The sequence below is a fragment of the Pelodiscus sinensis genome, chromosome 11, assembly GCF_052426305.1.
Source record: "Pelodiscus sinensis isolate ZL-2025 chromosome 11, ASM5242630v1, whole genome shotgun sequence".
NCBI classification, from domain to species: Eukaryota; Metazoa; Chordata; order Testudines; family Trionychidae; genus Pelodiscus; species Pelodiscus sinensis.
In genome coordinates this window covers 22,384,249-22,398,849 of record NC_143062.1, presented here as the reverse complement: position 1 = coordinate 22,398,849, position 14,601 = coordinate 22,384,249, and the positions used below count along the sequence as shown (strand labels likewise).

The following is a 14,601-nucleotide window of genomic DNA, read 5'->3' as shown; positions in this document are numbered from 1 at the left end:
TAAAATAGGACAAGAATAATTAATTTAGTAAGTTCTCATAATGGGATCTGGTTTATTAAAAAAGATCATTACAATACAGTGATATGCATCACATCCTATATCCTTTTTGCTTTGTTGCTCTCATTCCTTACCTCTTTGTTGGCTCTGTCTGCTTGCACTAATGTTCCATTCAGACACGGTTCTACATAGTGAAGTTCTTCATTATACTGTGGGGGGAGTGGGAAGATGGAAAATTGAATTAAAGACTTTGAAAGATTTAATTTAAGATCTAGAGCTACAGTAAAACATGCATATAAAGCAAAAACAATAGAATGCAATTCATTTAAAAATTGGGCATAGGATTTTTTTTCCTTCACATTGTTCTTAGAGTATTTCAAAGGATGGAATTTTTAAAAGGGAGGACCTACTTGATTAAATGCCAGAATGCAGGTAGGTTCAGTGAGTACTCTACAGTACTCTACAGAGTTAAATAAACCACACTATAGCCAATAATGCAAAAGTTCTTAATCTTGGAAAGACTAGCTGACAGAAAAACCTCCCAGGTTGGAATCTGGATAGTATTAAGAATTCAATGCTGATACAGTTCCAGTCTTAACTCCCAATCCTCTGCTTCATTTTGTGCAAACACTGACAGATACTTGAGTCAAGGCATGACACATTTGGGGGGGCGGGGGTTAGTGTTGTAGAACTGAGCCAAAGCTCTATGAATCTGAATCCATTCTAGAAATGTTTGAAAGTAATCAGAAATTTGAAGTCTTTGTAAAACTAGGTTCAGTTGCTTGGGCCCAGAGTTTAAAAGATATTTGGTGTTGCTCCGCACATTATTGTGAGGCCTGGGTGACATAGGTAGCTAAAATCTGGTCTACTCTACAGAGCTAGGAATACAGAAAGCAGCTTATATCAATCTAACAATGGAAGTGTCAACACTTAAATTTTGTTTCCACTGATGTAACTGCCCCATATTGCCAGCTTAATACCGCCACTTCCTAGTGTGGCAGAGTCAAAGTCAATGTAGTTAGGTCTACACAGTGATACAACTGCTCCTGGTGAGGACATGTACTGCCACTACAAAGCAAAGTGTAAACATACACAAGTGATGTAATTATTGTATCATCTGTATGCCAGTGAGAGTTCAGTCGACTTAATTCTGTAGTGCAGATGTGACCTAAGTCCCATTTTCAGAAGTGGATTAAGCATTGAGGATAGTAAGTCCTATTGACTTCTATTAAGACATGTGTGCCCCAAATTTGAAAATAGAGCTTAGCTCTCTAAGTCACCTGGGCTACGTCTACACTGTAGCCTTCTTATGGAAAAGCTTATGCAAATGAAGTTCTGCGTGGAATATCGCTGTGCTTCATTTGCATAATTAATGAGTAGCCGTTTTTGCACAAGAGGCTTTTGCGCAAAAAAGAGCAGTGTAGACGGATCCTTTTTGCGCAAAACCCCTCTCTTGCACAAGAGCCGTTCTTCTCCATTCTTTTTTGAGGAATAACGGCTCTTGTGCAAGAGGGGGGTTTTGTGCACATTCCACGCAGAGCTTCATTTGCATAAACTTTTCCTCAAGAAGGCTACAGTGTAGACGTAGCTTTAGACTCAGTCTCAAAGGTATTTAGGGTCCTAACCATCTATTTGAGCCTTAGGTCTTGCAACCAGAGATTCTCCAAATACCTTTTAACATCTGGTTATTAGTGTCATAGTATGACTGCTACCCTTGTTCTTCCTTTCCTGTCTATTGTACCACAGAGGTATGACAAGACAAAATATGAATTTGAGGCCTTTATGCTCCAGTTCTGCTTGGTTTCACCCAACAGCTACCAAGTAAATCAGTAGAATAACCAAGACAGCCAATGAAACCGGACAAGTTCAGCCAAAAATATTCAGATAAATCCTTGTATATGATTAATGTAAGTACTCACTCCTCCTCTCCCCATCTCAATGAGGAAAGAAAAGCGTCTTGCAATGATTCTTTGTAAAAATGCTGCTAACACAATGTTCTTCTCTCTTTACGAGTCAGCATTGTCCATATCTGACTGGGACTCTGGATTTATTCTCTATTCTCTTTAGCTTTACTCAAGCTCCTTTTTCTCACATTCTGTCTAACCATACACTCCCGGCAGTCTTCGCCTTCTTGGACATCTGTCATCATCATTCATGTGGACACTGCAGTGCTCTCCAACATTCATCAATTACATGATTATTAGAGCATGGGGCAGGGTATTTAATTTGATCAGTGCCAAACTATTCTGGAGGCATTGTGCCAAATTCTGTTGTCAGTTACACAGCAGTGTAACTCTAAAGTAACTCTGCTCACTGACTGCAGTGGATATAGGCAGCATTCAAAATGAGTAAGAGTAATTGGTTTATTGTATCAATGGCATGCATTACCTAGTCAGTGATGCTGTATTCTGTAGCAAGTATGTATACAAATCTAACTATTTTAATGCAATCATACCAATCCATTCTAAGGACTACCACCGAGAAAACCTTAGAAATTACTGCACAGAGAAAATAAATTCAAAGTCACTATTTTTTTCACTTTGGGTTTTGGAGCATGTCCTTTCATCACTATATGTCCTACTTTTAAACCTGATTCTACAGTTTGAGCTATGTGGGCAAACTCTTGTGGAACTGCAAGTTCAAGGTCTTAGAAATAAATGACAATAGCCTGCCTTTATGGATGTCTTGTATAGAGCCAAGTGGACAGTCCAAACTTAGCCATTCAACAATAACAATAGAATTCACCCATCATATTTTAATCATGACTTTTGTTTCCAGGATCTCATCCACATGAGCAAATGGATAATTTCCAATTGCTACAATAGTAGCACTGATTTCTTTCCATGTCTCTTGGCACTATCAGGCAAATTTATCAGTTTCCTCCTTTATAACAAATTACATCCTATGCAGCCTAATTTCTGTCTGTTGGAATTCTGCAGGGTCCCTTTTCAGTACTATTTTGAATTACTCCAGTCATCCCAGATATCCAGTAATCATGTATACCATTCAGATTGCCTCGTGTGCTTGCCAGGCTCCTCAGATCCTCTCTAGGGCTCCATTTTCCGCAACTGTGCGGTACAAAAGAGGCCCACAATGTCACAAAGGTTATGCTTTCAGTGCCTTAGCAGTACAAATTTACAGATGGGACTTCCTTTCCAGAAGGGTATGAATATGATTAAGAATGTTCACTCTAGCATCAAGGTTGCACAGAGAGTGCATAGCTAAAACATTCTCATTGTCATTATGTGCATAAGGCATAGACAATTCACTCTTTTGAATCCCTGCCAAATTGTTAGTGGTACTATTTGAGTCTGTGGCTTCTAATTTACCTTGACTGCTTTAGCATAAAAGTATTTAAAGCAATTGTATGTATGGTATGACAAAGAAATTGGATTGTCCTAAATTGTGAATCAAATATTTTATGTAATGGTGTTAGCTAGTAATCAGTGTAAAATAAAAACACTGTTATGTAGCCCTTCTTCCTGTGCTGTTCAGAAACAGTTGTGTGCATATTAAAGTATCAGTTAACTATAAATATACCGCATAATTCATTATTAACACTGTTGTAGAGTTGTGTTGCTCTGGACCATTTGAACTTTGATATTTGCTGCCAGGGGCAACTTACATGTGATATTCCTGTGGGTTTGGTTAACTTGTATAATCATGTGCTGAAAAACACGTATTAGGTGCAAAACTAGATACACAATTTTGCTTTCATGAAGCAAATTAATTGTAACGGTGAACCCCCTCTCTCCTTCAAGCCTAAAACAACCTACAGGAAACCCAAAGTATCAGCTGTCCTCCACATAAAAATACTTTGTTCCAGAATACAGGTGTCTATGTCAGCTGTCCAATCAGATAACAAACTAGCCTCATGATTTAATCTGTAATTTGAGTGCAATCTTCAGTATGGTAATATGTTCAGTACACTTGACAATTTCTGGTAAAGGGCTCTATAATTCTCAATAATATAGGTGAACACGGTATGCATGGTCAGGGCCTTTTTTATGCTTTTACAACAGAGATCCCTATGTAACACATTAAAATGCCACACATCATGGTCAAACACGACTGAGATAATGAAAATGGATTGGGGAAAGCAGCTGGAGAAGATGGTTGAGCAAAATCAGCTACTTTGAGAGAACGTATCTGTCACTGATCACTGTCTTAGAATGAACTTTAGATACTCAACAGCCACTAGGGGATCACAACCCGCTCAGCTAGGAAGTTGTAACCATTTCTTTTATACATGGGACTTGTTAATGTCACCCAGGTTGTCATCACCTCAAGATTACACTGTTGGAAGATTAGGCAGGAGGAGGAAGGAACACCTTAATACCATTTACAGACTGAAAATGGTGCTGTGTACAGCCACCTGCTCATTCAAGGTGGCTGCTTGTTGGAGTGCATGACATCAGGCTCACAGATCTGGTCTGCCTTCCTGTTGGACTACAGGTGGAGTTTCAGGTATCACACACAGAGCCCTAAGTGGAAGATCCTGCCTAGCTCCTTATGCCCTATTTCCAAACTTACAGACAGCAGAAGAGCATGATCTGAATTTTCTTCAATATCAGTGAGGGGGAGTGCCCCAGGATTCAGGAATCTGATCTCCCTATCAGTCTAAAATAGCCCAAAATTGAGGACCTGTAACATTACTCCACCTGAATGCATAGTTAGATAAAACGGGGTTGTTAAAGAAACCAAGCAGAAAAAGTAAAGCAATATAATTGATTAGGAGCATCACTTCAAAGACTTCAACCAGGTTTATAGCCATGAAGAGAGACTCCAGAGACCCAACACTAACTAGTGACAGGATTGCTTGCCACAGCAGACAATCTGGAGTTCACAGGATACTGATTTGTTAAAAGAAATACTCTACTGAGACCTTGGTGGGAGAGGGGGATGAGTGGTCAATGGCTGCAGCCTAACAGAGACATGTACTGAGAGTCAGGGGCAGGCCTACTGCCAGGGGGACCAAGGAGGCAGTTGTCCCGGCACTTTTAAAGGGCTCTTGCATCAACTGACTTACTAGTGTCTACTTTACCAGTCTTAGCTGATGAACTCCACAACTCTATAATGAATTAAGCAAGGATATTGAAAATCCAGATATCCTCCATTCAATGTAAAATTGTGTTATCTCTTAACTTTTACTTACCCTACCACAACATTAATTATCTAAAGGGAAAAGAGTAACTTCTCTGGTGAAAGCTTTGAGTAGTCTTGAGTTTCAATTATGCATTCAACATATTCTCTTCATTCATATTCCCACATCCATATACTCTGAGTCTAGCCACTAGTGTTTCTTGTCTCCGCTTCACCTAAAATCTGATATATTACACAAAATTTTCCTTGCATCATCCTTTCCCAACTTGTTCAAACCCAAATTACATTTTTGGCATTTCTGGAACAAAGTAAAATGGATGAGCAGCTGATCAACAACTGAATCTAACCAGAACCATTTATTCATAGACAGAGACATATAATCTGGTATATCCCACTGCATCAACACCTCTTTTTTGTGGAAACTGAGGCAAGAAACAGGCCTCTTGTAATGTTTATGCATTGTTACACTGTATGATCACATACTACTAATGTTTGAAAATAAGACTTGAGCTGGGTGGCCAGCAGAGGTAAGGAAGCAGCTTTCATTTGCTTAATTTCCAATTTCCTCCCTGAAGAGACCTAAAACAAAATCTACAGAGTGAGACAATGAAATCCACCTCTGTGGATCTGGGCCAAGATGAGGGCTCCCACTCTATTTACTCCCAGATTAGAGCTGTGCAACGATCCCTGAACAAAGCATAACAATAGGCTGAAACCAGGGGAGGTCACTCCAATTATGTATTTATATGGTTCCTCTAGCCCACGAGGTCTTAAACTGCAAAGTGGGTCACAACCCCATTTTAATGGTTTGCCAAATCTGTTGTTGGTCCTGGGGCCCACTAGTCTGGAGCTCAAACCCACACCCCATCACCCAGTACTACGTTTCCATGCCCTGACCCAGGGCAGAATCCCTTGGGCTTCAGTTTTGGCCCCCACACTCAGCTGGCAGGGATTGGGTGGGCTTGGTCTTCCACCCTCCCTCCAGGGAGGGCAGAAGCACTATCTGATCATGTAGTAATTTTGGTTTTCAGAAGATGATCATGATGCAATTAAATTCAAGAACTGCCTGTTCTAGTCCCACCATTCTGTACAAGTTGCACAAACCTGTAGCATCTGTAACAAGCCCATAGGCAGGAGCAAACATATTACAACTCTACATGCTAACTGAGGCTTGGCTGAAGAGGTGAAAAATCAAACATCTACACTTCAATGGCACAAAGCCTGATTTATTCAATCAGGCTGAAGCAAATTTCACCCTTCATCTATTCTGAATGAATATAAGGGCTTCAAAAGATGAAATTCTGAACAACCACAACAAACTCTCTTGATATGGTTATAATGAAATTTCTGCACATTAAAAACCGGGGGTCTTATTGCTGTGCCTTGAACTCGACAATAATGATCTTCTCTAATCAACTTTGCTAAAAATCATTTGGCTGAGGCATTTAAATTGATTTAACAATCTCATCCCAGCTAATATTTTGTTCATTTAATGTATGGCTTAGGCCTCTGAAAAGCATTTTTCAAATTTCAGCATTGGACAGAATTAGCACTCTGGTTTTTATGATAATATTGTTAATTTAATGCATGACTTAGAGTTATACTTCAAAGCAAATTGAAAAAATATGTCTGTTCTCTTGTTGTTGTAGACATCTCTGTTCATGCACTGATGATCTGACCTTAAATTTTAACTTAGACTGCACAAAATCAAGCTCATATTTCAACAGTTCTTTTGTAATTCAATCATCTAGTCCATCAATTTTGGATAGCTTTTGCAATAACCTACTCATGAAAGTGAAAATGATTTTTAACATTATCTTTTTATGTTTATTGTCTGGAGAGGCCCGCATTGGATTCTTTTGTGTTCTATATACACAGATATATTTAGAAAATAATTTAGCAAAGGATGAAAAGGGCATATAAATCATATAGATACCCTGTCTACAGAAATATTTTCACTATCCTATCCTGCATACTTCAATTGTTAACTGAATGTTTAATGGTATTCATGTATAGTAAACATAATACCCTTTTAGTTAAGCTTTAGCCCTTCATCAGCTCCATATCCTCTCCTTCCTTCTCTTACTTTCTTATACTCATGTAGTTGCTGATTCTCTCCATAGTTTACTCTCCTCCACTTTACCCTTTTGTCCCTCTTCCATCGCAAGAGTTATCCTGTCAACTGAGATTCCTGACAACCCCGCAGTATCTTATTCTCTCTTCCTGCTCTGATGCTAATGCATTGGTAGAAATCCTGTGACCAAACTGATTTCCTCTACTACAAATGCATTCTCTCCCCTTCCAGTTCTACCATCTTCCTACCTAAGCAGTTCTACTTCTTCAGGTGACTTGAATCCAATGCCCTCTTAATCCCAGACACCTCTTTGTTGTCTTTGACTTAGTCCTCAAACCTTCCCCTCCTCCTGTCTCCAGTTCTCTCTCAACATAAGTTTTTGCTTATTTCTTCCAAAAGAACATAGATAAAATACATGATCTCCCCTCTCCCATTGCCTCACCTTCCCTTCTTTCTTCACCTCTTGCAACTCTCTCCATTTTCTCCTATCAGAGACATAAATGTTTCTCATCTGTTCCCCTCTTTAACCCCTCTATTACTGAGTGGTAAGCCCTGTCCCCACCGAGACAGGGCATTAAGCCTCTCAGGCCCTATCTGGGGCACTCCACTCCATTGTTACTGTCCCCATGTCAGTCACAGCCCCCATCAGTGGGGCAAAATGGCCCAACAGCCAAGTCAGTAACAAACGCTCTGTACTGCAGGGCAGTAAGGCCTACTGACCAGAATCAGTAGTCCAGATGTAGCACCCCTTTGGGGGTTAATGGGGTGCAGTAGGAGGACCCTCCCTTACCACCTGGTCCCAGCCCAGGGCCCCGTCAGTGGTGGGCACATCCCACCATTGGCTCAGTGGGGAATCTCCCTGAAATATACTGAGTTCACAGGGTTCCCGCCCTGGACTATCTCCTACCCGATTGCCAGCATCTTCCCCACCTGCTTCCTCTGGGCTGGTTACTTCCCTGGCAAGTCTCTGTTGGCTGGCCTCCACCATGGCATCTGATAACTTCCGGAATAGCTTATTTCAAAATAGAGTATCCACACTACAGGGAAGCTCCAAAATTAGTCCAAGGCAGGCTTCCCTAATGTGGACACGCTATCTCGATTTACAGCCCCAGGAGGCACTGGGGAAGAATAACTTAGAATGGCCCTGGTGAGGAGCTCTTTCGACAAAGCAGCCGTGGAGCATCCACACACATCCAATTCTGAAAAAGCTTTTTCAGAAGAGGCGTTATTTCTCATGGAATGAGGTTTACCATCAGAAAAAGCCCTCTGTTATTTCAATTTTCTTTCTTTCGAAATAATGCAATTGCTGTGTAGACGCTAGTATTGTTTTTCCAGAGTAATGGCCATTATTCTAAAATAACAGCACAGTATAGATGCACCCTTAAAGACATAGACTTTCCTATCCATCCACATTGTTATAAATGTTATCCAGCCTCTCATAATCTTTCATCTCAAATACTGCAACTTTCTTTTCTCTGGACTTGATATTGTCATGTTACCCTACTCATATCCATTCAAAATACTACTTTAAAGATAATTTTTTCTTGCCCTCTTTTTGCAGCCTCCATTGGTTCCCGCCTTCTCAGTTGCATCAAATATAAACTGTGTGTCATCACTTTCACAGCCTATCCTCCGCCCCCCAACATATCAATTCTCTTTCACTACTGAGCACCATTGGGTTTTCTCCCATATTTTCTCCCTCCCCTCTTGCTAGGAAGGAGCTCCCAATAAGCATCTGAAAAACTACTGTATTATCCTTCTTCACAGCCCTCCTTAGAATTCTTCTTTTCTCCTTCAAAAACACAGTTAAGCAACAGAGGTATGGAGATACCACTGCCAATCATGCTGACCAATATTCTCTCACTGTATCCTTATACTCCCCCATGGACCACCTGCTGTTTCTTGTTTTATACAGACTGTAACTCTTCTAGGGTATGTCTACACTACCCTCCTAGTTCGAACTAGGAGGGTAATGTAGGCATACCACACTTGCAAATGAAGCCCGGGATTTGAATTTCCCGGGCTTCATTTGCATAAGCGGGGAGCCGCCATTTTTAAAACCCCGCTGGTTCGAACCCCGTGCAGCATGGCTACACGGGTCACGAACTAGGCAGCATCCCCACAGTGGGAGGCCAATGGGAGCAAATACTCCTGTTGGCTTCCCTTACTCCTTGCAAGAGTAAGAGCACCAGATGCCGGCGGGGGCACCCTCTGAGTTAGATTCGCTAAATCAAACTCTGGAAGATCAATCTTGGCAGCATCAATCTTCCACATAGTGAAGACAGGGCGTAAATATCTTTGGAGTTACTATATTAAACCATGCATACAGAATTATAAACGACTAAGTATATAGTTCCTTTAATAAATTAAGCAACTTGTGACTGTATAGTTATTGTATTAAAATGAGGTTCATTACCATAGCTTTCTTGTAACGTCACTAGGTTTTACACATTTTTCTAAGTAGGCAGGTCTACTGGATTATTCCTTTAAGAAGATTCTTTTAATGAAAGACACTTAATTTTCTTCCTGAATCGTTTACAATAACTGACAGAACTACTGATAAGCATCATGATTACCCACTAAATATGGCTCTTTAAATATCTTAAAACTTTTGTTGATACATTTTTGCCTCTCAGACTCTTATTTAGATTATTTAGGTTGTTCACAGTTTTGTTGAAGAACAATAAACCTTTCTCATACAGAATATAATTATGCCTTCCTCTTCTGTGAATTTCTGTTAATTATGTAATGAGTATTTAAAGATTAATAAGAAAGATATTCTGAACTACCTGCCTTTTATCTGTTAAAACAGAATAAGTGCTTGGATATTTAGGGCCTATTTAGCTATTTTACACACAAGAGAGCTGCATCTTACTGGGGACATTTTGCACTACAGGTTAGACCTCCCTGTTCCAGCACTCTTGGTACCTGACTGGACCCAAACCAGGGAGTTTTCTGGACCAGGGGAGGTCAACAGTGGCCCCTCTGCTGCCAGCTTCAGGGCTCTCGCCTAGTTACTGGGCTCTTCTGTTGGCTGCTGGTCCCCCCTTGCTGCCTGCCCTCCCATGCTGCTGGCCTAGCTGCACTCTCCCCTGGCCGGGCTCCCAGCCACTGGCCCTCCTGCCACCAGTCATCACGATCCAGGCTGCCAGGGATCTCTGGTCCAGGAACAGAGAGTCCTGGATTAGAGAGGTCCAACTTGTCCATAAAGTGCACGTGCTTGTGCCCAAATAATAACTTCTTCAACATATATGAAATTAAACAGTTTGAAAAAAAAACCCACCAAGCATTTCTAAAGCTATCAAAAGGAACATGTTTAGACTATAAACGATGGACTGTCAAATAGATAAGATGAAAAGGCTGCCAACTTTTAGGGCCTGTTCCTCTGCCCCTTACACTCCCTGGGTGTGTCTAGACTACAGGTTTTTTTTTGAAAAAAACGTCCTCTGTGTCTATACTGCTGCTGCATTCTTTCAAAAATCAGAGGGGTAGCCGTGTTAGTCTGAATCTGCAAAAGCGACGAGGAGTCCTGTGGCACCTTATAGACTAACTGAAGTGTAGGAGCATAAGCTTTCGTGGGCAAAGACGAAAGTGGGTCTTTGCCCACGAAAGCTTATGCTCCTACACTTCAGTTAGTCTATAAGGTGCCACAGGACTCCTCGTCACTTTTGCATTCTTTCAAAAGTAAATCGAAAGAATGCAGCAGTTTTTTCGACCACAGAAAACCTTGTTTTACAAGGAAGAACGCCTTTTTTCGAAAGAGCTCTTTCAAAAAAAGGCGCTATGTAATGCAAACTGCTTTTTTGAAAGAGAGCATCCAGACTGCCTGGGTGCTCTCTTTTGAAAAAGCGGCTTGCTTTTTCGAAAGTACTAGTTGTAGTCTAAGCGCTCTTTTTCAAAAGCCTCTTTCGAAAGAAGCTTGCAGTCTAGACGTAGCCCTTGTGTTTAAGGACTGTAGAATTAGGCTGTAATTAAAAGCGGTACTGTGCTGTGGAAAATTAACTGCCACATCACACAGAAATAATGAGAGCTATTAATGATTTAATGTATCATCTTTTATAACACTGACAAAGCATCTCATCAGCTCAACTTTGCTGCACCCATTCTCTTCCTTGCAAAACAATGTCATATCATGAGATCATATCAGAAAGTGATCTGGAATTTCAATAGGATATACTGCAAAGCAAATGTACATCCTCACATACATATACTATAGTTACTCAGAGGTAAATATCACATACTAATTTTCACATCTAATTTTACAGAATTAAAATTTCACATCTAATTTTACATTAAAGAATGTTGGTGGTGAGTGATATGAATTGTCATACTTGCCATTATTTTCATGTTGCTTTCAAAGTACAGAAAAAGAATGGTGATTAGGACTATACGTGAAACAAGACTCCAACTGGTAACACACAGATCAAGATGACAAAGTGCAAGTGACTTCCCCCTGTTGATTTACTTGTTTCATGATTTTTCTTCTTATGCATCCAGCAGTTCTGGAACTCAATTGATTGGGGAGCTAAACACCATCCTTCATATCTCCAAACAAAGCCAGAGAGTATCTTTGCAAACTGGATGCATGTTGCAGTCTTAACTAAGGGCTAAGACACCACCAGCCTATTGCAACTGATTTTGATGTGCAAAGCTTTCCTTATCTTGCACTCTACTATGGAGAACAACAGAGAACAATGCATCTCTGGGGGTGAGCAGATGGGAAGCTGCACATACAGAATGCATAAAAATGCTGCATAAAGTCAGACAATCACAATAGGTTATTATGGCACTCATTACTGTAACTCCCAGAATGACATACAGAAAACACTGCCATCTGATGCAGAAAGTAGCCATGTGTTGGGATCAAAGAAGGAATATGTCCACAGAATTTTCAATGTTAAGTGAAATCAAGGAATAAAGCTGGTTTGGAAGAAATCCAATCTGTCCAATTACTTAGGTTCAGTGTAGTCTTTGTCACCTGTCCTGGAAATTCAATTTAGTCATGTACATAGCAGGATGGAGAACGGGTGGGCAATAATTTTTGCAGGAGTGCCACTACATTAATTTTGGACAGAAAGAGTATGTGAGACAGAAAGAGACAGAAAGAGTATGTGAGGGTATGTCTACACTACCCCGCTAGTTCGAACTAGCGGGGTAATGTATGCATACCGCACTTGCTAATGAAGCCCGGGATTTGAATTTCCCGGGCTTCATTAGCATAAGCGGGGAGCCGCCATTTTTAAATCCCCGCTGCTTCGAACCCTGTGCAGCGCGGCTACACGGGGCTCGAACTAGGTAGTTCGGACTAGGGTGCCTATTCCGAACTACCGGTACACCTCATTTCACGAGGAGTAACGGTAGTTCGGAATAGGAACCTAGTCCGAACTACCTAGTTCGAGCCCCGTGTAGCCGCGCTACACAGGGTTCGAAGCAGCGGGGATTTAAAAATGGCGGCTCCCCGCTTATGCTAATGAAGCCCGGGAAATTCAAATCCCGGGCTTCATTAGCAAGTGCGGTATGCATACATTACCCCGCTAGTTCGAACTAGCGGGGTAGTGTAGACATACCCTGAGTGAGAAAGACTCAGTATGAGACAGATTCTGTAGCACACAGATGGGAAAGCGTGTGGCCGTGTGTGTGTGACAGAGACTCTGTGTGTGTGTCATAGAGACAGCGTGGCACAAACTGGGTGTGCATGAGTGACACAGAGTGTGTGTACTGGCTGCTGCTGAGTAAGTTTCTAAGAGAAACTATGCACTGTCTCTGAGACAGGGAAAGCTCTCCTGCTCTGTAGTCTCCCCTTTCCCACACTCTGCAGAGATTAGGTGTGTGGGGAAGAATGTGAGAGAGGGAGAGAGAGCACTGAAATCCTAGAAGCAGTGCACTACCTCTTAAGACAGGCACTTACCATCCATGCTTCAGATTAGAGAAACTCTGCTGTGTCTCTCACCCCCAACCCCTGCTCTGCCAAGATGAGGTACAGGAGTAAGGAGACACTCTGACTTCAGCACTACCCTCTCCTCTCCTCTCATCCCCTCTTCACCTGCTCTGCATAGCTAGCAGGTGAATCCTGGGAGGCAGCTTAGCTGTAGAAAGATACAAATGGGGATGAGGAGCAGCTAAATACACGCTGCCAGCTATAAGTATGCATGTTCTGATAATGAGTTGGGCGGGCCAGAAAGAAATGCTTAGCAGGCTGGATCTGGCCCTCAGGCCTGATTTTGCCCATCCCCGATGTAGAACATAACAACAAATACAACACAAAACAATTAATGAGAAAAGGAAGGGAAGAAAAATACAGAGAAACTCACAGCAATTATGTTGAAAAAATCATCATCTCCAAGGGTATCCAAAATAGATGATACTGTTTGCTTAGCAATTGTCAGACGGAGTCCTTTCATGCTGCCACTGACATCAACTAAAATGACCACATCTTTTGGAGAAGTAGCGGCCTGTATGTACCTAGATCAAAAGGCAAATTGCAGACTGATCTTACATGTTTTTATATTTCATAAAATTACATTGGTGGTTGATAGTTACCTACCATTTTCGATTTCTGCAGTCAAATGCAATAACTCCATTTTCATCTGGTTCCCATTTAATTCCTGTATTTAAAAAAAAAGATTAGATTACAGTATATCAGAATGTTCATATATGTGTCTCTGCTACTGCTGAATGTAGTATTTAAATTTTTATAATATGTTACTGATTGAGCAGGCATGCTTAAATGTCACATACAAAGAACTATAGAAGTTGCTGGTCCCTCTGGTAGCTAACGCTGGGCAAATTACTTTAACAAAACAGGACCATGAGAAACACAATCATCTTTCCCCACCCCCATTTGTTACATTTCAACCCACTGCAGGGTGAGGACCTCTTCACCACTGTTCTATTCATCACAGTAAAGAATGTTGCCGGAGCCTTGCTATGCTTAGGCATGGCTGTTGGCAAAAGTGTGATGATGCTAATCAAGTTCATTTCCCCACCCATCTTACTACCAGAGCTGAACTTGCCAAGGAGTGTCATGCTTGACAGCATCACGCACTGGTTGTGTTTCAGACATTTTGCCACAGACCCCTTGACTGTGATGAGGTAATGTCTCTGACCCATGGGTCAGAGAAAGTTTAGTAGTACCTTTAAAAAAAAGGACACAGACAGTCCAGTTGCTCCCTGTTTTTAAATCAAGATACTTCTGGGCTTGTATTCAATCCCTACCACATTAAAAGATCTTAAAATAACCATGCTAGTATTTCCACTATTACTATGTGAACAATCCTAATGCCAAAATTATAATTTAAAAAAGCCTAGAGAGAGATGTGTTAGTCGCCTGCCAACCACATAGACATATGTACAACATTGAAGATTTTAGGCTCAAGAAAACAGCCGCTAACCAATTAACCAGTTTTACTTCGGGTCTGAGCTTGAAT

The 14,601-nt window shown here is 41.1% G+C and overlaps 1 protein-coding gene across 1 annotated transcript in view; it reads right to left on the bottom strand.

Annotated features, from left to right (window-relative positions):
* Positions 1 to 14,601, bottom strand: part of CACNA2D3 (calcium voltage-gated channel auxiliary subunit alpha2delta 3) — a 758,781-nt gene that overhangs the window by 423,216 nt on the left and 320,964 nt on the right. Inside the window, exons 7-9 of the mRNA XM_089781194.1 lie at positions 13,719 to 13,779; positions 13,486 to 13,636; positions 132 to 206 (exon numbers count right to left, since the gene is read on the bottom strand). Of these exons, the coding sequence (XP_089637320.1) occupies positions 132 to 206; positions 13,486 to 13,636; positions 13,719 to 13,779 (287 nt within the window). The remainder of the gene's footprint in view (positions 1 to 131; positions 207 to 13,485; positions 13,637 to 13,718; positions 13,780 to 14,601) is intronic.